At 47.1% G+C, this 20,564-nt stretch overlaps 1 protein-coding gene across 1 annotated transcript in view; it reads left to right on the top strand.

Moving 5' to 3' along the window:
- LOC141204940 (uncharacterized) overlaps positions 1 to 19,011 on the top strand; it is a 231,570-nt gene extending 212,559 nt beyond the window's left edge. The window contains 1 exon segment of the mRNA XM_073663980.1: positions 16,148 to 19,011. Within this exon segment, the coding sequence (XP_073520081.1) occupies positions 16,148 to 17,265 (1,118 nt within the window). The 3' untranslated portion in view covers positions 17,266 to 19,011.
- Positions 19,012 to 20,564: the final 1,553 nt, after the last annotated feature.

The following is a 20,564-nucleotide window of genomic DNA, read 5'->3' as shown; positions in this document are numbered from 1 at the left end:
ACATTGTGGTGAAAGCTGACCAACACCTCCACCCTGTCTATTCTCAGGTCTGGTATGTGAAAATTTCAGCCCACCAAATGAGAGAGCAGCAGCTGCGGTGGTGTCTGAATGCTGGATCCAGGTTTCAGTAATAGCCAGAAGGTTAAGGGAATTAGAGAGGAAAAAATTGTGAGTGTAAGTTAGTTTGTTACACACAGACCGTGCATTCCAGAGAGCACAGTGGAAAGCAATAGGAGAGGTCATGCACTGAATGTTTCTATAGGCAGCTGGAGGAGAGTGGTTGCTAGTGGAGGGAGGCCCAAGATTGGGGGAGATGTTGCCAGCGACTAGTAGAAGGAGAAAAAAGAGAAAGAGCAGGTGGTGCAATGATTTGTATGAACGTTTTGAGTTCTGTATGGAGGTAGTGGATGGTTTGGAGTGGGTGAGAAAGGTCAGTAGAGCCTCAGAGTTATACATGGGAGAGGGGAGAGAGGAGGGGTTGATATGCGGAGAGTGCACAGAATGTGTTTAAAGGGCATGCGAGATGTGAGAAAGCAGAGGTTAAAACAAGTAAGAAGGAGATTGCTATGACCAATGCATAATGCAATACAAGTGATCAAGAAGCAGCATGTACAGTATGTATGAATATCTTATGCACCTTACCTGTCTCCTGCCCTGTCTAACTGCTGTTGTATAACTGCTTATTAAAAGCACTTTAAGCTATTGCTCTTAAAGTCTGTTGCACGTGTGACCCAGCGCACGTGCTATCCTGAGCCAGAGCTGAATATATGTATGAACCGGCACATGCGCGATCAACATGCGTTAGTTAGAATCTCACTACGCTAAAATGTGGACTAGCAGGTCTCGCCAACCACCGGCCGCCCTATCAACCACATCTGCTGCTTCTTCCTCCTCCATCACTGTGGCAAGTGTTCTCACACAAGTCTCCGGCCGCAGAACCTCCACTTGTTTATCCAGTACAGTTGGGGTGAGCGAGAGCCCGTCAGCTGTTACGGAAATGGACGTGCCTGCTGTTTTTCACCGATCTCAGACACCAAGCACACCACATCGTTCTCAATTCACCATAACATCTCTGCCTGCACCTCACTCACAGTCCAGCAGTTTGTCGTGTTCACCCTACTCCACCCTCTCAGCACAGCAGCCAGTCCTCGGTCCCTCAGTTGTGGTCACGTAAAAGATTGTTTCCTCCTACACATGCCAAAGCTAAGAGCTTGAACTTCACCATCTCCAATCTGTTGGCTACGGAAATGCTGCCTTTCTTACTGGTGGATACAGACGGTTTCCGAAAGCTGATGGCCGTCGCAGTCCCCCAGTACCAGTTGCCCAATCACCATTACTACTCTAAGAAAGCTGTGCCTGTGCTACACCAGCATGATGCAGACAACATCACCGGTTCCTTGAAAAAAATCTATGTCTGCCAGGGTGCATTTCACCACAGACGCCTGGACGAGCAAGCATGGCCAGGGGCGTTCCATCTTGCTGACTGGGCACTGGTGGCTGTGGGGGCAGGCGGGGAAGGGTCTGCTCCACAAGTCTTGGAATTCCCAAGGCTTGCGGGACAAACCTCTGTATGTAACACTGCTTCTCCCTCCTCCATCTCCTCTAGGGCCTCCATCTCCTTTAGGGCCTCCACCTGTGCCTTAAACCTATGCCTTAATGAGACACGCGTTCCAACAGTGGACAGAGAATACCCTCAACTCCGTACTGCGCAACCAGGGCTAACCTCAGTCAGGCAGTGTTTAAATTAATATGCCTTGGAGACCGCAGTCACACAGCTCAAGAGTTGTGGACAGCTATCCAGGCCGAGTCTGAGCAATCGCTGTCTCCACTGTCCTTGGAGCCAGGAAAGGCCGTGTGTGATAACGGTGTGAACCTGTTGGCAACCCTACGCCAGTGCAACTTCACACATTTGCCGTGCCTGGCTCATGTCCTCAACCTGGTGGTAAAGCAATTTCTTCTCCAATATCCCAGCCTAGATGTGCTGCTGCAGAAAGCACGTCAATGTGTTCTCACTTTTGCAGTTCGCACCCCACGGGTCATCGACTTGCATAATTACAGGGGTCTTTCGGCTTACTGGTTAACCGGTTGATGTGCAATGTGCCGATATGATGGAATTCCACTGTGCACATGTTGCGACAAGCCCTGGTGAAGTATGTAATTTTGCATAGCCTGGGCCAACGCAGTACGGACGTGGTGCTAATCACGCTTGGGGAGTTGGCACAGAGGAAGGACCTCTGCACCCTTCTGCACAGTTTCGAAATGGTTAGTGCTGACTATGCCGTCATCAGCATCACTATTCTTGTCATCTACATGCTGAAGCACACATTGAATAGTCTGCAGGAGGAGGTGGTGGTCCCGGAGGAAGCAGAGGAGGATGCGTAAAGGATAACAATCTTTCTAAGTTCCAGACTGTCATCGCACAGGCTGGTGCCATGGGAGGGTGGATTACAGTGATCGAGGGGTCTCATGATACCAGACAAACTGTTAGTGAAGGTGCAGGAGCCGAGGAACAAATGGAGGAGGATGAGGAGGAAATGTTGATGGGCACACAACAGTCAGGAGATGAAGAGGATAATGATCCCCCCTCTGTTGTCCGTGGTTGGCGGGAGGGGACAGAGGAAGCAACACATCATGGACTTGGACCTCATGGAAGCGCCCGACACATGAGCACTTTCTTGCTGCACTATCTGCAACATGATGGCGGTATTGATAGGCTTAGAAATAATGCTGACTACTGGGTTGCTTGTTACGATACTGGCGAAGTACTGCTGGAAACCAGTGGCCAAAGGAGCACCAGCAGGAACAGCAAGTGGTAGTAAAAGTTATTGGAGATAGCAAGGAGTTTGCAGGATACAATCCAGGGTGAATAGAACAGTCTGGGTAAGAATGTTCAAGAGCTGGAGACTGAAACTAGGCTAACAACTAGACACACTACTCAAGTAATGAGTGAGATATCCATGCGGCTTTAAATAGGCCCAAACAGGAAACAAGATGGATTCCATAGATTCAGAATCTGCCATCTTGGTAAAGGGCAATTGCAGAACACAACAGCAGTCTCCTGTGGTAAGGAGTGAACACAATATTAAAGTGAACAATAGCGGCCACTAGTGGTCAAACTGTAGAAGGGGAACAGAAATCCTGACATTGCCACTCCGTTAGATCCACGATACAAGAGTAAATTTTGCCAGATGCTTTTTCCTCTAGAAAGGGACGCATGCATGCTGGAGTATTGAAACACACTTGTAGACAATCTTAAGAGTACTTTTCCCCAAGACAGCAGTGAGGCACACAATGTGCATCGCAGTTCTAGACTTCCAATCCTGGGAACGTCAAGTTGTCAATGCAAAAACATTAGCAGCAGCAGGGGTAAGTGGCACAAGCAATTTCTGTGAGTTGTTTCACACATTTTTTAGACCAGTTTGTTCACCAGCAGAACAGAGTACAAGTCTGACGCATAATGAACAACAGGAGAGGATGGTGCAGGAGTATCTCAAGCTCAATATCAATGCCATAAGAGGGGATTGGACCCTTTTGCATTTTGGTCTTCAAAAATGGAAGAGTGGCCTGAGCTCACTTGTCACGCCTTGGAGGTTTTGTCATGCCCGGCAGCCAGCGTTCTCTCAGAACGTGTCTTCAGCGCTGCTGGTGGTGTCATGACGGATAAGCGCAGCTGGCTTTCCCATGAAAGTGTAGACCCCCTAACCTTCATCAAGATGAACAAGTCATGGATCTCCAATGACTTTTGCACCCCAATCGCAGACAGTGCAGGCTAGGCAATGGTGTAGTTTATAGTGTGCTGCATTGATCTCGCATTATTGCAGCCTGTGACACCTTTGTCGTGCCTTCTGTGCCTTCTGTTGCTACTGCTGCTGATGTTACTACCAATTTTTTGAAATGTGGAGACTCCAAGTTGGGTCTCCATCTGCTGGGTTGCCTGTAGTGGAAGGGGTGTCAGAGCCCCATTATACTATTTCTACTATGGTGAAATTGATGCCACTTTAGTGGTGTATGGCAATAATTTTTAGAAATGTGGAGACTTGTGGTTGGGTCTCCTTCATGTGTGTTGCCTGTAGCCGGAGGGCTCCCAGACCGGCAGGCCTGCACTTACTTTCAGTCAACAACCTGTGTTACTATCCTTAAATTTTTCTACCAATAGTAGCCTACAAAACTGATATTTGTGCCACCTGAGTGTGGCTGAGCAGAAAAGCAGCTTGCGCTGTGTTACGTGTCCGGGTGGTGGAACCTTTGTGCTGCGGTGCAAGGAGGGACCAGAGGGGTGTGACTAAGTACCTACTCCGCCTGACCAAGGTCGCACGGCGGCTCAGTCGACTCCGTGAACCAGGGAGGGACCGAGCATGGGGACCAGGTGCCACACTGGGACCTACCTTGTATTAGAGCAGGTGACTCCCAAGGGTCAGATGGCAGGAACAGACCGGTACAGCGGATAAGCAGGCTGATTCGGCAGATAGCCAGATGGGTGCTCCGGGTAGGCAGGCTGTCAGGCACAACTGGTTACTGGCAGGTGCTTCCAGGTAAGTGACGCGCCCCCTGGGCCGTGGGGTACTCGGTGCCGGGCCGGTCGTTGCTAGGGGAGATGTCACAGTGGCGGTGACCCGGTCCATGACCCAGGGTGGTCAGTCAAAAGGGGAATATTTACAGGGGATTTGTAGTCTTTATGTATAGTTTGTGACGCCACCTGTGGTATGCGGCTATATGGAGCCGCCGCTGCGGAGCAGGTCCTCTGGAGCTGGTGTAAATGCAGCAGAGTTGGTTTAGCTCTCCACAGGTAGAGCTTAGCTCCAGGGCAGTGTAGATGTTAATGCTGTTGCGGTGTAGTGCAGGAGGTGATGGCGCAGCAGCAATAACTGACAGATGACAGTGGGGTGCCGTCTTCAGGGTTTTACTCACAGTTGTCAAATTCCTCAGGTTGCACTGTACAGCTTACAGCCTCCCACGTCGCGCTGCGTTCACCAGGCAGGGGTTCAGCCAACCCTCAGGTACATCCAGAGTACATAGCAGGACCCCCTTCTGTGTATTCCTCCTAGCCATCTCCCTACACCTCACACCTAGTGTCCCAATCCAGTGACCGCAGACCTTGTCGGGCGACGTCTTCTCTGTCCCCTGGGTCCTCTATGGTTACCTTCTTGGTGAGACTAATGTGGATTGTGGCTGCAGTACCTGAAACACTACAGCCTCCGGTTTCCTAGTTGAGACTTGAAGAACTCTGCTAGTTTAGGGACCGATCCCCTCTGTGCGACCTGACCCCTCCACCGCCTGGCAGATTCGGGCGTACGGGTGGCCTCCAGCACTTCCCGTACCCCTGGGGTCCCTTCTACGTTCCTGGAGCCTTTCTCCTGCTCCTCTCCTCCTCAGTCTGTCCAGGGCCTCTCCTCAGGCCCTTCTCCAGAGCAGAGCTCCTGCAGAGCTCCTGCTCCCAACTCTTCCTCTCACTGAAGAACTGTCTTAACTCCCTCTAGAATGTTCAACCCTCTTTTTATATCACTTCTTCCAATGCTCCCCTGATTTACTTCCTCCACCCACACCCACTAAATGGTTCCCACTACTTTGGTTCCCCCCACTCCAATCAGGGACAGGGCTCAGCAGGAAGCGCGACACATCTTGCCCTTCCAGCTGATCTGGAGTATTGTAGTGTTGGATGCAGGTGTTAGGGTCCCGGGCTGTACTCCTTCCTTACCTGAGAGTGAGGTACCACACCTTTGGGTGAGATTCAGTACCTCTGTGGCGACCGAACCCTCAGGGGCGCCACATAAGCAGGCTGGCGGACACGGCAGGTAACTGACAGGTGCTTCCAGGTAAGCAGGTGGGCAGAGCCCATAGACAGACTGGCGGGCTGGACTGTAGACAGACTGGCGGGCTGGACTGTAGACAGACTGGCGGGCTGGACTGTAGACAGACTGGCGGGCTGGACTGTAGACAGACTGGCGGGCTGGACTGTAGACAGACTGGCGGGCTGGACTGTAGACAGACTGGCGGGCTGGACTGTAGACAGACTGGCGGGCTGGACTGTAGACAGACTGGCGGGCTGGACTGTAGACAGACTGGCGGGCTGGACTGTAGACAGACTGGCGGGCTGGACTGTAGACAGACTGGCGGGCTGGACTGTAGACAGACTGGCGGGCTGGACTGTAGACAGACTGGCGGGCTGGACTGTAGACAGACTGGCGGGCTGGACTGTAGACAGACTGGCGGGCTGGACTGTAGACAGACTGGCGGGCTGGACTGTAGACAGACTGGCGGGCTGGACTGTAGACAGACTGGCGGGCTGGACTGTAGACAGACTGGCGGGCTGGACTGAAGAACAGACTGGCGGACAGGACTGACTTACAGAAGGACCTGAGGGCTGAAGCAACAGTAAAAACACAGAGCAACAACCTTGCACGGACACCTCCATATTGGAGGAGGTGCTTTAAATAGGGAAAGTCCTCTGGCCATTGGTCTGTGACTTTTAGGACGGCACGCGCGGCCCCTTTAAGAGGGAGGGAGCGCGCGCCCTAAGCACAGTGGCCAGAAAGCTGCGTGCACCAGCAGCAGCAGGGTGGCCGGAAGACGCCGGACTAGGAACGCGGCGGTAAGGGGGGCGGCGTCTCTGCCTGGCAGGGGGCAGAGACGCCGATGCTACACGCTGTTGCATGTGGTATCAGGGCTCCCAGCACAGCAGGCCTACACCGTTCCCTCAGCCACCTCATCTTAAATTGAACTTAAATTCAAAGCTGTAAATGCTGGCCTAGACCCTGATACCTCATGCATGGCCCATGACTGGCTGCTGCTGTGCCATTATAAAATTTCTACTGTAGGTCAATTAATGACACTTTTCCTGGTGTCAGCGCCTAATTTTTGGAAATGTTTGGACTCCAAGTTGGGTCTCCTTCATGTGTGTTACCTGAATTTGGCAGGGCTCTCAGAGCACCAGGCCTACACCTGTCACTCATCCACGTGCTACTGATCAATGTTTAAGCTAGAAATGCTGCTCCAATCCCTGTCCCAAGCCCTGTCCCATGCCCTGTCCCATGCCCTGTCCCATGCCCTGTCCCATGCCCTGTCCCATGCCCTGTCCCAAGCCCTGTCCCATGCCCTGTCCCAAGCCCTGTCCCAAGCCCTGTCCCAAGCCCTGTCCCAAGCCCTGTCCCATGCCCTGTCCCAAGCCCTGTCCCATGCCCTGTCCCATGCCCTGTCCCATGCCCTGTCCCATGCCCTGTCCCAAGCCCTGTCCCATGCCCTGTCCCAAGCCCTGTCCCATGCCCTGTCCCATGCCCTGTCCCAAGCCCTGTCCCAAGCCCTGTCCCAAGCCTCGTCCCAAGCCCTGTCCCAAGCCCTGTCCCATGCATCCATGCTGTGCAATTATACTATTTGTATTCTGGGTCAATTGATGGCACTTTTCCTGTTCGGCGAGCATCGGGACGTTCGCCGTTCTGAACCGAACCTTGAAAGGTTTGCTCATCTCTATTTAGAAGTAGGGTCCGGTAATAATCTAGTCAAAACCAGGTAAGAGCTTACCTAAAAATTAGCAATAACAGTTTTGTTAATTTGGCACATACACAATGAACTATGTGACCCTGTGGATTTAGTGCAGCATCTCCACCAGCGCAATCCATTAGTCCAGGGGTCTCAAACACGCGGACCGCATGCAGCCCTTCAGGCTGCTTCATGCGGCCGGCATGCACCATAGACCCCGATCGCGGCCCGGTCCAGGAGCTGCCGGCAGCTGCGCTTCAGTTCAGTATATTGCCGTGCAGAGACCGGCTCTCTGCACAGCAATACCAGTGTCAGCCGCCGGCCTATCAGAGGCCAGCATCTGACATCTGCGTCCCAGCGCAGCAGCGTATGACGTCACTGACACGCGCAGATGTCAGCTGCTGGCCTCTGATAGGCCGGCGGCTGACACTGGTATTGCTGTGCAGAGAGCCGGTCTCTCCGTGGCAATATACTGAACTGAAGCGCAGCTGTCGGCAGCTCCTGGACCGGACCACGATCGGGGGCTATGGTGCCTGCGGGCCACAGGTGCAGAAAGGACGCTGAGGGAACGGAGGACAGGTGAGAAGAATCTTTTTTTTTTTCTCTTGTATGTGTAGAACGGCACAAGGGACAGTCCTCCAAGATGGGGACCAGGCTGGGGACAGTCCTAAAAGATGGGGACCAGGCTGGGGACAGTCCTAAAAGATGGGGACCAGGCTGGGGACAGTCCTAAACTTAGGGACCAGGCTGGGGACAGTCCTAAAAGATGGGGACCAGGCTGGGGACAGTCCTAAAAGATGGGGACCAGGCTGGGGACAGTCCTAAAACATGGGGACCAGGCTGGGGACAGTCCTAAAACATGGGGACCAGGCTGGGAACAGTCCTAAAACATGGGGACCAGGCTGGGGACAGTCCTAAAAGATGGGGACCAGGCTGGGGACAGTCCTAAAACATGGGGACCAGGCTGGGGACAGTCCTAAACTTAGGGACCAGGCTGGGGACAGTCCTAAAACATGGGGACCAGGCTGGGGACAGTCCTAAAACATGGGGACCAGGCTGGGGACAGTCCTAAAACATGGGGACCAGGCTGGGAACAGTCCTAAAACATGGGGACCAGGCTGGGGATATTACTACAAGAGGGGGACCAGGATGGGGACATTCCTAGAAGATGGGGACATTACAACAAGATGGGGACCAGGATGGGGCATTACTACAAGATGGGGACCAGGATGGGGCATTACTACAAGATGAGGACATATCTACAATATGGGGACCGGTATGTGACATTACCACAATATGGGGCCCAGTATGGAATATTACGACAAGACGGGGACAAAGATGGGGGACATTACAAGATGCAGACCAGGTTGGGGCACATTACTACAAGATTTTGGCAGAAAAACTTCAAAATAAAGCATGAAAAAATATTTTGCCACTAAAAATGCTGCTTTATATCTAAACTAAAGTAAACCATAAAAGTGCACGTTTTATTATCGCCACATCCATAACGACCCAAGCTATAAAAAATAAAACCGCAAAAATGTTCAAAAGGTGTATAGAAAAAAAAATGGTTTCACTAAAAATGTCACTTTGTCCTGCAAAGAATGCGGCCCCCCAAATTAATTTTTTTTCCGTGTGCGGCCCATATACCCAGCCGAGTTTGAGACCCCTGCATTAGTCCCTACTTTAGCGTCTGCTGTTAACATCACCGTCTTATATAATACATACAGTCTTGGCAGAAAGTGGATTTTGGCAACAAGGTGCCAACAATTTTGTCTGGCCTATTTTTGGACTTTTTTTTTTTCTCTCTTTTTATTTTTGTGTTGTTCCAGTACCCAGAACAGAAATAAGCGTGTGTATAACAAAACAGGAGAAATACTTCATTTTCTGGAATAATTTCAAGGGCGCCAACACTTTCGGGTATGATTGTATATGGAGAAATGTGAGACAATATAGAGATTAAAAATACAATTTATTAGAACGCAATTGAGAACACATAAAAATACAAAAAGCCATATTACTTTATATGGAGGTTATGAGGACTCACTTAACCAGTCCCGAAACTCTAAGCTCACCTTGAATGTCTCCCAAAGGAACCATGTTCGGCCCTGAACGGTCACAGAGTTTCTATCTTGAGCCATCATCGACTCCATGCGGCCCAATCTATCCATTTCGGACACTCACTCAACCGCAGATGGAACCCTCACCGCTCTCCAGTATCGGGGGATAATTGTTTTGGCCGCCACTAAGCAGAACCTCAGAATTCCCTTCTTTATGGTTGTTATAGACCCAGGAATCAATGAAAGGAGGGCAATTTGAGGGGATGCTTCACAGTGGACACCCGTCATCAAGCGAAAGGTATTAAAAACCGCACCCCAAAATGGACGTAGAAGCCTACAAGACCACCATATATGAAGCATAGACCCCTCCTCATTGTCGCATCTCCAGCATGTATTCGGGATTGCAGGATTGAATTTATGGAGAAGCACAGGACACCTATACCAGCGTGTTCAAATTTTATAATTTTTCTCTTGTGATCTGCAAGAGACAGAGATCTTGTGAGTAAGGGTAAAGATCTTCAGGCAGTCAGCTTCAGAGAGGGTAGTCTGCAAGTCTCTCTCCCATGCTGTAATAAAGCTAGGAGTGTCAATAAATACAGTTTCCAGGATCAAATTATAAAGCAAGGAGACTGTGTGGGTAGGGCCCTCTGTAGACAACATCAAGGACTCGAGTCAAATCGGGTCGATCTGTTAAAAGAAATACCTGAGAGGAAGTCCTTCAACTGGGTGAATTCAAACCAAGACCGTGGCCTGCTACGGCATATGTCCCCTAACTCCCCCACATCGGAGAGCCTGTCCGCCACCTGTCCCAATCTCACCCGGTCATCAGACCTCCAACATAAAAACGTAGTCCTATCCACCACTGGGGGAAATCAATGTTGTCGAAGAAGGGGCTTAATCTGCACGGTGTATTACTAAGTTTCAGTTTCCCCCCATTTCTATCCCAAAATCTCAGCACTATCTGCATAAGTGGTGGAAAGTCTGAGATCGGGGGCCTAGAATTGGCACCACACCATGGCGCCCAATATAGAGAGCCAGGGGAGAGAAGTTTTTCTATAGTCACCCATTGTTTGTGCAGGTCATTATATCTCCAGTCAACCAATCTAGACAAGAGAATAGCTTGATAGTATCGTTTGAAATTAGGGAGACCTGTGCCCCCCTGTGTCTTGGATCTAGTCAAAACCGAGAGCCTAATTCGGGGTCTACGAGCGTCCCAAACAAAACTATTGATAGCAGATTGTAAACGATTAAAAAAATAATCAGGTATTGCTATTGGGGCAGTTTGAAAAAGATAAAGGAAACGAGGGAGAATATCCATTTTAATAACGTTTATACGGCCGAACCATGAAAGCTGAGGTCTACTCTATTTTTTAAGATCCAAAAAACGTTTTGTTTAAAAGTGGGACATAGTTCAATGAAAACAGGTCTACCCTATCTCTGGGAATCCAAACTCCCAGGTACTTTATTGCTTTATCCTCCCATTTAAATGGGAAGGAAGTTTGAAGTCTCCGAACTAAATCGTCAGGGAGAGATATATTTAGGGCCTCTGTCTTGGAAAAGTTAACTTTAAAATTAGATACTTCTCCAAACCGTTGGAACTCTCATCAGCACTGGGAAAGCAATGATCGGATTAGTGATATAAATCAAAAGGTCATCTGCATAGATGGATAATTTAAAATGATTCTGACCAACATTGACGCCTCTGATATCTGATGCATTCCTCAGTGCTACCGCTAGATGCTCCATTGCAATGATTTCAAGGGATGCCGAAGCAGAAACAACGAGTCTAAGGCCCATTATATGAAAAGTAGAAAATATTTTATTAGACATTAATGTTTAAACAGTATCTGGAGTGACACAAATATGCAACCAATACGTGAATTTGATTAAAACATACTTAAAAAAATATATATATTACAGCAGATCACCACAGGTTGCCGGTGTATATCTCACTGATATCCCCATTTCTCCACTCATTATCACATAGAAAAATACATATACGGGGAAAAGGAAAAATCGTCCCAATATCAGAAATTGTCATATCAAATGACCACTTATATATAATAATCTCCCTCTCCTTCCTAGATATAAATATAAAGTGGAATCTAATTACCTTTATAACGTGACACCAGTACGCTGTGTGATTCCCCGACGCGCGTTTTGGCGCTATTGCCTTTCTCAAGGGGATGTATGGTTTATATATTAGATATTTAATCATAATAAGCAACTTAGTACTCTGTTCTAATTCTTTCTCTCATATTCCATTGCAATGATGTAGAGTAAGGGAGAAAGAGGGCACCCCTGTCTTGTGCCATTAGCTATATGAAAAGGGGATGAGAAAATACCATTAACTTTAAGTCGGGCTGTGGGACCTCGATATAGTGCCATAATCCTACCTAGCATGTCCGGACCCAACCCAAGTTGTGTCAAGGCAGATCTCAGAAAGCTCCACCCCAAGCGATCAAACGCCTCTTCTGCGTCAATAGATAATAGACATTCTGGGATCTTATGTTTACGCATATGGGAGGTAAGGAGCAATGTTTTTATAGTATTATCTTTAGCCTCTCTGCGGTGTACAAATCCAGCCTGATCTCCATGAATAGAGATAGGAAGTAGAGAGCTTAATCTGTTTGCAATTGCTTTGGCATATACTTTTACATCTACGTTAATTAGGGAGATAGGCCGATAATTTGCGCATACCAAGGGGTCCTTTCCTGGATTGGGAATACCGACAATCGTGGCAGCTAAGGTTTGAGGGGCAAAATGGCAATTCTCAGAGATGGAATTGAAGAGCTTCGTCATAAATGATATTAAATTTGGTGCAAATAACTTATAAAAATTAGCCGGGAATCCATCCGGGCCGGGGCTTCTGCCATTTGCCAAAGACTTGACCGTATCCAGTACCTCCTGTTCTGAGAACGGGGTCTCAAGGGCCACCACGTCCTCAAATGGCAGAGGGGGAATCGGAGTGCAATTTACATAATCATCCACTCTTTCCTGGAAGTCGGACACGGCCATGTCTGCCAAAGGTCCCCTAAGGTTGTAAAGGGAGTTGTAATAATCCCTAAATGAGTCTACAATCTCCAGAGGGGAATAAAGAGATTTACCTGATTTAGATTTAATGATAGGTATATAAGTAGTAGGAATTCGAGGATGCAAAAATCATGCTAAAGCTCTACCAGGCTTGTCTGAGTATTCATATAGATATCTACGGAAGCGGTCTCTCTGTCTCGCTGTTGCTGTATCTAGCAATGAGCTCAAGTCAATTGTAGCTTTCAGCAGATCAATCATGACCTGTGGATTATGTGATCTTTTGTGATCCAACTCTAAAGCCTGAATACGCGTCAGCAGATTAGTAATGGCAGAAGCCCTATCCTTCTTCAATCGTGCCCCTTGTTGGTTGAGTACACCCCGTATGACTCCCTTTAGGGCCTCCCACTGAAATGGCAAAGCTGTGGGGTCATCTTTATGAATATTGGAGAAATCTGAGATTGCTGTCCTGATTGCCTCTTGGCAAGTGGGATTTTTAAGAAGTGCGGGTGCAAGGACCAAGTCCACTCGCTCGATGAGAGTTCTGGTAATGTCAAGGATAGTAAGACTGGGGCATGGTCTGACAAATCATTGGGTCAATTTGTGTCAACGGGTGAAACGAGAGCAGTCTGTGACTAATTATAAAATAATCTATTCTGCTATATGAATCATGTACCGCGGAGTAAAAAGTATAGTCACGTGTGGAGGGGTGGGTCAGTCTCCAGACATCGACCAATCTAGATTCCGTTAGTTTAGCTCTCAGGCTCTCCAACTGGGATGGGGGGACGGCCGACCTACCCGTAGATGAGTCCAGGACCCGATCCAGCGTGAAATTGGGGTCTCCTCCGACCATTACCGCACCCTCGGCGAATGCTGTAAGGTCGCGTAAGTATGCTTTACAAGTTCTAATCTGATCCTGGTTAGGGAGATAAAAGTTAGCGATGGTAAATACATCTCTGATAATTTTAATCTTTAGAAACAAATACCTTCCTTGCGTATCAGGTTTAGAGGCAAGTACTTGAGCCTGTAGCGACTTGTGTAGGGCAATACTGACCCCTTTAGATTTTGAGTCTGGGTTGCCGCTGTGGAACCAATGTGAGTAAAATTTATGGTTGAGTGACGGTATCCGATCTGACCTAAAGTGTGTCTCCTGAAGAAGTAATATATGAACCCGTTTCTTACGCATATGGTAAAGTACCTGTGAGCGTTTTTCTGGGGTATTAAACCCTCTAATGTTCAGAGAACAAAGTTTCAAAGTGGACATCGTAGATTAATACAAGAATCAGTGGTGGGACCGAGTGGTGGTGTGAGGGGAAGAGGTATTGGGTGTAGAAGAGTAAGCCCTTAAGAAAGAAGATATGAGAGAAAATTCAGTAGGAAGATTAGAAAGGACAGAATATGTATAAAAGGTTCAGACGGAGAAAGAAATTCCGTCTTATTAGACCACAGGTAGCTACACCTATGGACTAAGATTAAACAGAGAAATCTCTGTAAGTAGTGTCAAAGACACACCCTAACTTGGGAGGTGACTGTACCCTAAAACACGCGCAATCAGCCAGGCCCCCACAGCAAATTAGTTATACATGTTAATTAATTTATGCAACTAAACAAATCCAGTGCCCCAGACTCATCAAAATTCCCCTTAACACTACATAAAACCAGAGGCAACTAAAAGGTGGTGGAAATTCCTGTGGACTATTTTCTAGAGATAATAAGCCAATGCAATGCATAGTGAGGTTCCACCCAAGGACTGCAAATCCCCCCATAAGAAATCTACTAATATTAAAATTAATAAACTCCGACATGAGGAAAGAGACAGTGGAGAGAGCGAGTGACTACGATAGGACAGACTCCTAAGGCTCAGGAGTCACCAGAGGGACCAGTGGAGTCACTGCGTGGGTATCTTCTCCTCTTCCTCACAGTTCCCATTGTCTCTCTCCCACCTCTCTTTGCTCCTCCGAACCCAAAAGAGGATAAACGGGGCCACTCTCCCAGGGTGACTGGTGGCAACCCCAGAGACTATGAGAAATCCAGAAGATCCAATGGTGATCTTAGGGTCACCGTGCCAGTGTCTCCACAAGCATGAAGCAGAAAGGGGTATCCCCACTTGTAAGTAATGTTCTTCGCACGCAGAGCCTCCAAAAGAGGTCGCAGAGCCCTTCTTTTAGCCAGGGTTATAGGGGAGAGGTCCGCTAGAAGTTGAATATTTGTGCCATTAAGGTCTATGGCATCGTTCTCTCTAGCTTTACGCATAATGTCTTCCTTAATTTGGAAGAAGTGGATCCTGCAAATGAAATCTCTAGGTCTAGATGAGTCAGGGTGTTTGGGGCCAAGGATCGGTGAGTTCTGTCCAGCTCGAGATGTTCTTCCGTGGATCTACTCAGCAATGAGTTGAAAAGGTGCTGTAGGGCTGAGTTCAGGTCCCGTGGAGCCACCGACTCCGGGAGACCTCGGAGTCTAATGTTGTTTCTCCGATTTCTGTTTTCGGAGTCTTCTAGCATATCCAGAACTAGATCAAAATTCTGGGAGTGCTGATCCAAAAGATGCTGCTGGGTGTGGAGCTGGGTAGATAGTTCATCCACTTTAGCTTCAAATGCAGTGACCACAGAGTTTATATTAGAAACATCCTCTTTGAGGGAGCAAATTTCCCCCCTGCATACAGCCTCCAATCGCTGTATATAACCCTCCATATCGGTCTTAGTGGGGATGGCACTTAAATGGGCCCGTAATTCCCCAGCGTTCATAGTCAAGAGCGAGGGATCCTCGAGGTTTGCAAAGTTAATAAGGGTCCCAGGGCCATCCTGGGTAATCATACTGCTATTCTCAGTTACGCCAGCTTCAGATCCAAGGGGTCCCAGAACAGTGCTGCTTGTAGCTCCTGCACTCCTCAGAGATTCAGTTGGGGTAGAGGAATAGGTTAACTGAGTAGCTGCTGAAGCTGACTTGGAGGGGGAGGGGTGGGACCCAGAGCTCTTCCCTCTCTGCATGCCTGCATTGCTACTGTCTCTAACACCGGATCCCACTTGGACTGCCTCCCACTTTCCCTGTGTCTGTCTCCCCGGAGTGCGGCCTCCATGTGATAATCTGGCTTCAGCAGCAGGTAAACTTGCTCCCCTCCTGCTCTGCACACTGGGTCCTCCCAAAGCAGCAGCCATATCTGCACGTGTGGTCTGTTTACCCGCGCTGCCTGAGACTGATAAATACCGGGTGATGCCAGGGTCAGTGGATCCAGAGATGAGCTCCCGTGGTGCCTGGGAGCGGAGACCGGATTTCCTTCTCATGTAGAGGCTGGTATCTGCTTGTGCTGGCTAACGCTTTGCTGTAAGGGCTCTGGAAAGCACGAGCTCTCTCTAAGTGCATCTGCTCTGCTTCATGGCCAGGTCACGCCCCTGTGTGTATGTATTATGTTCGTCGATTGTATGATAGGGGTTCAGTACCATGGGATTTGTGCACAGGTGGCTCACCACTGTCTTGGTTCATAGTTTCATTATACTTTGATTTGTATAGAATTATGTATAGAGAAATGTTATTAAATATAAGGCATTGATATTGAAAAATAATAAAATCAGTTTTATTCTTCGCAGATGACTGTGGTGTCAAACCAGATACCTATGAAAAGCGTGCCATTAATCCAGCTATACCTCCAGCCCTTCAGAGCAAAAATCAGTCATCTGAGCCTTTTCAATCCGTCATCTATTTGGATTCATCACAGACTGTTAAGCAAAATGAAAGTCAGAGAAGGGATGTCGAACATCAAATAATTCCCACAGGGAAGAAACCATTTTCCTGTTCAGAATGTGGGAAATGTTTTGAACATAAATCTAAATTGCTGACACATCAGAGAATTCACACAGGAGAAAAGCCGTTTTCATGTTCAGAATGTGGGAAATGTTTTATCCAGAGACAAGACCTTCTTAAACATCAAAGAATTCACACAGGAGAGAAGCCATATTCATGTCCAGAATGTGGGAAATGTTTCAACCAGAAATCACATTTCCTTATGCATCAACGAATTCACACAGGAGAGAAGCCATATTCATGTTCAGAATGTGGGAAATGTTTTTACCATACGTCAAATTTGCTTACACATCAAAGAATTCACACAGGGGAGAAGCCATATTCGTGTTCAGAATGTGGGAAATGTTTTAGGCAGAAACCAGATCTTCATAAACATCAAAGAATTCACACAGGAGAGAAGCCATATTCATGTCCAGAATGTGGGAAATGTTTTACACAGAAAAGGTTTCTTGTTATACATCAAAGAATTCACACAGGAGAGAAGCCTTTTTCATGTCCAGAATGCGGGAAATATTTTAACTACAAATCAGATCTTCATAAACATCAAAGAATTCACACTGGAGAAAAGCCATATTCATGTTCAGAATGTGGGAAACGTTTTATCCAGAAACCGGATCTTCGTAAACATCAGAGAATTCACACAGGGGAGAAGCCATATTTGTGTCCAGAATGCGGGAAATATTTTAAACACAAATCAAGTCTTCTTAAACATCAGAGAACTCACACAGGAGAGAAGCCATATTCATGTTCAGAATGTGGGAAATGTTATAGTTTGAATTCAAAACTTGTTGAACATCAGAGATCTCATACAGGGGAGAAACCATTCTAATGTTAAGAATACGGGAAACGTTATTCTCGGGAATCATATCTTCTTCATCATCTAAAAACTCATGTAGGGATATAGTAATTTCCTTGTTTATTAAAATAATTTTGACAAATTTTACAAGAAAAAATATCCAACAGTTATAGTCAAATTAAAGTCACAGTTTTAGAAGAGAAACAATTTTTAGCACTAAATGATGATTAGGAAATAGTAATGAGCGAATTTTCCGTTAGTCCTTTTGATGAAAACCACTAACGCTGCCACCAATCCTGGACCTAAGGACGTGGATACAGCGGAAACCTCTGGCCTACAAGTGATTGCAAAGCAAAGTTCACAGCACACTACATATGGACTGGGACACTGCTTGTTTGTGAGGTGCCAGGGCGTGGAGAACCAGCATTTTTCCCACGGCTACCGCCTTCGGCACCATTTACTGCCACCAGTTGCGGTTTTACAACGCCAGCAAGTCGCCTTTACTTGGCAACACACTGGGACATATGCACATCCAGCTTTCCCAAGCTCCTGAGCAGTTCACTACTTTCACTCTGGCTACCTGGTAACACAACCAAGATATTTTCTCTCTCCGAGATCGTGGGTTCGTTAAAGCAACGAAAAACAAACATATTAAATGTTAGATTTAATATAGAAAAGTAACACAGTGCTTAAAAAAGTTACAAATCAACCAATAACATGAAGTCATACATAATACAAACAGTCTAATAAAAAGAATGAATAAACCTTATATGACTGGACCATGAGATTTCTTTGCGGGGAAGATGCCACCGAAAAGGTTGTGGTACTGAAAGATCATACGCTTGTGGTTCTTCGGGATCTGACCTTGATATATGGTAGAAGAGATATTATAATAGGTCTCATCAGACCCTTCACTCCCCTTTCCGCTGAGGTAAGAAGGAGACGGCTTATAAGATTTGATTCTAATCCAGTTTTTGTTCTCATTTCTGATGTGGGTCATATTTTTTCCAAGGAACATTCCATAGAAACAATATGGCCGTCATCTATACATATCACACATGAAAGTTATCTATTCATAATTCAGGGAGATATTGCGCTCCTGTGGATTGCCAGTTACCAAAACTTTTGCAATTTTACCCAAAGGTGTGAATCTGCTCCCCGATCAAGGATATATTCATGGATTCTGTAAAACTAGAATTATAATATAAAAAACCTTAAAATATTGTTCTACATTCTCCCAGCTGGGCAGCACAGACAGAGTGACTGCACAAGATGAAAGCCCCAGCCTCTGCATTTAATACCCATGTGCCAGTGGAGCCATACAGGGACACATCTGATGGTCCAAATAGTTATCCAACAGTGACAGCTACCTGTTCATTACTCTGTATAAAGACTCCATGTCTGCTCTCCATCAGATAACCTGCTTCAATGAACTGTTCAAAGCGGGTGGTGCAGGCAGTGATCCGATGCCCCCCTGCCTTTGATCTGCATAACTCCATATATGACAGTCCAAATCAGCCAAAAAATTGTATTCTACCCAATCGATTAGTTAAAAAATGAAAATACTCCAAACTCTCCATTTCCCTGGAAAATACATGTATGACATTCTTAAGGGTTCTGATGAATGTTATAGCAGAAGATGAGGTCCCTCAAGTCAAAGACCCAATCTATGCTATATAAGTCTGACGGTTACCTTAGGTCAACAACAACTGCTAAATGTTCATTCCTTGTATCAATAGAAACTAACGTGTCCTTGCTAGTCATCAGAATGTGTCTGATTAAATGTTTCAACACAAGCATAGGCATCACGAGAACAGAAACCAGTTTTTTGTTTGCATAGCTAAATTGAATGATCGGACCATATATAGTAAATCCGTTTCTGCCTCCAGGGTGTATATAAACCCTATGCTTTGTAATAAAGTTAGAGTCTGTTGACGCATACTACCTGTCTTGTGTCTTATTCTCTCCGGGCCTGTATACTAAAGGATAGAAGAACCAGAAAGCAGTGATGACCAGCTGGCACCCGAACAGGGACCTGAGTTAATCTGCCCAGGGGTGCTCGACCAGTCCGAGACGTGGGACGAGCGAAGCTCTCTGTTGGTGATATATACAGCGCTGAGGTAAGAATAACTGTTATATTCTACCTAAATTATATCACTACATAGAAGAGACTCCCTCACCCCCGAGCGGTCGGCTCCCAGGTAATTCACAGATTGTTGTCTGGCTCAGGTCCCTTTGAACCAGTAGAATCCCCTCAGATAAATTGTCAGTCCTGCTTTCTATCCTTTGGGAAAAACTTAAGAATGACAGCATGGATCCGATGATTGTGTTGTGGGTGTGTCTCGGGATCTGTGTTTTTGGTCTGTTTTTCTGGTTGGCGTATAAGTCCTAGAGGGCAAGTAGTGGCGTGGTTCAGAAATCTTTGTGGCCCATTGTCTAAGTGATTGAGGAGTCTACTCTGAGTGAGGAGAACCGAAAGAATGGGGAACCAAAATGCCAAAGAAGGCATTACAGCCAAAGACTTAGTAGTACGCAGAGAAGGGAAACAGGCACTGATTGGAATTGACAAAATATTGTGTAAGGCGGGAATGAATGAAAATGGAGAGATGAACGGAGAGAAATGGAAATCCTTCTTTAACTCCTATCATGGATGGCTGAAAGATAAGGGTCTGTTCGAGACAGTGGATGTATGGATGAATGCATGCGCTCATTTTAAAGGAAGAATTGAAGAATTAGGAAACGGATGTTACAGACTGACAAAAACCGGAATGACAGATTTTCCTCCCTATCTGCCCTCGACGTCCCCCCCACCCCAGTACCAGAATTCCCAGGAACCCAATTGCTGGGTTTGCACCAGATGTGGACAGCAGCATCCTTTGACTGTAGATATCTGTGTGGAATGCGGAGGACCAAGACCCCACCCAGCTAGACTATTCCCAATGAGGACTGTAGTTGTGCCAGGAGCACCAGGCGCAGCAGCAGTAGGGGACGCAGTTGTTCCAGGTCAAGAAGCCCGTATAATGTTAATGTATAGACCATGGAGTCCCTCATCACAATTGGCGTTGATTTCCCAGTTGCCAGATCTGTCCCAGTTCCCGATGGGTTTTGCCAGAATGATAAGAACCATACAGGATACGTGCAATGCAACTAGGTTGGATTTACAAGGGGTAATTAAGGGAAAATTGGCAGATGAAGCCCGCTATGATAGGTTGACAGACGAAACGTACAAACGGTATAACAATAGGACCGGACCTGAAGACGCAGAACCCAATAATGCAGCGGCCAGAGTCCTGTTCACAACAGCATTGGTAAAAGCATGTAAAGACAGGCAGGGAGAAAGGCAGGTTACACTAGAAGACCGAGTTCAGGGTAAGGAAGAGGACCCCAAAGACTACTTTTGGGCTCTA

This window comes from Phyllobates terribilis, unplaced genomic scaffold, assembly GCF_046119375.1.
Source record: "Phyllobates terribilis strain yellow unplaced genomic scaffold, ASM4611937v1 Scaffold_136__1_contigs__length_4911898, whole genome shotgun sequence".
NCBI lineage: Eukaryota > Metazoa > Chordata > Amphibia > Anura > Dendrobatidae > Phyllobates > Phyllobates terribilis.
This window is presented reverse-complemented; position numbering and strand designations above follow the sequence as displayed.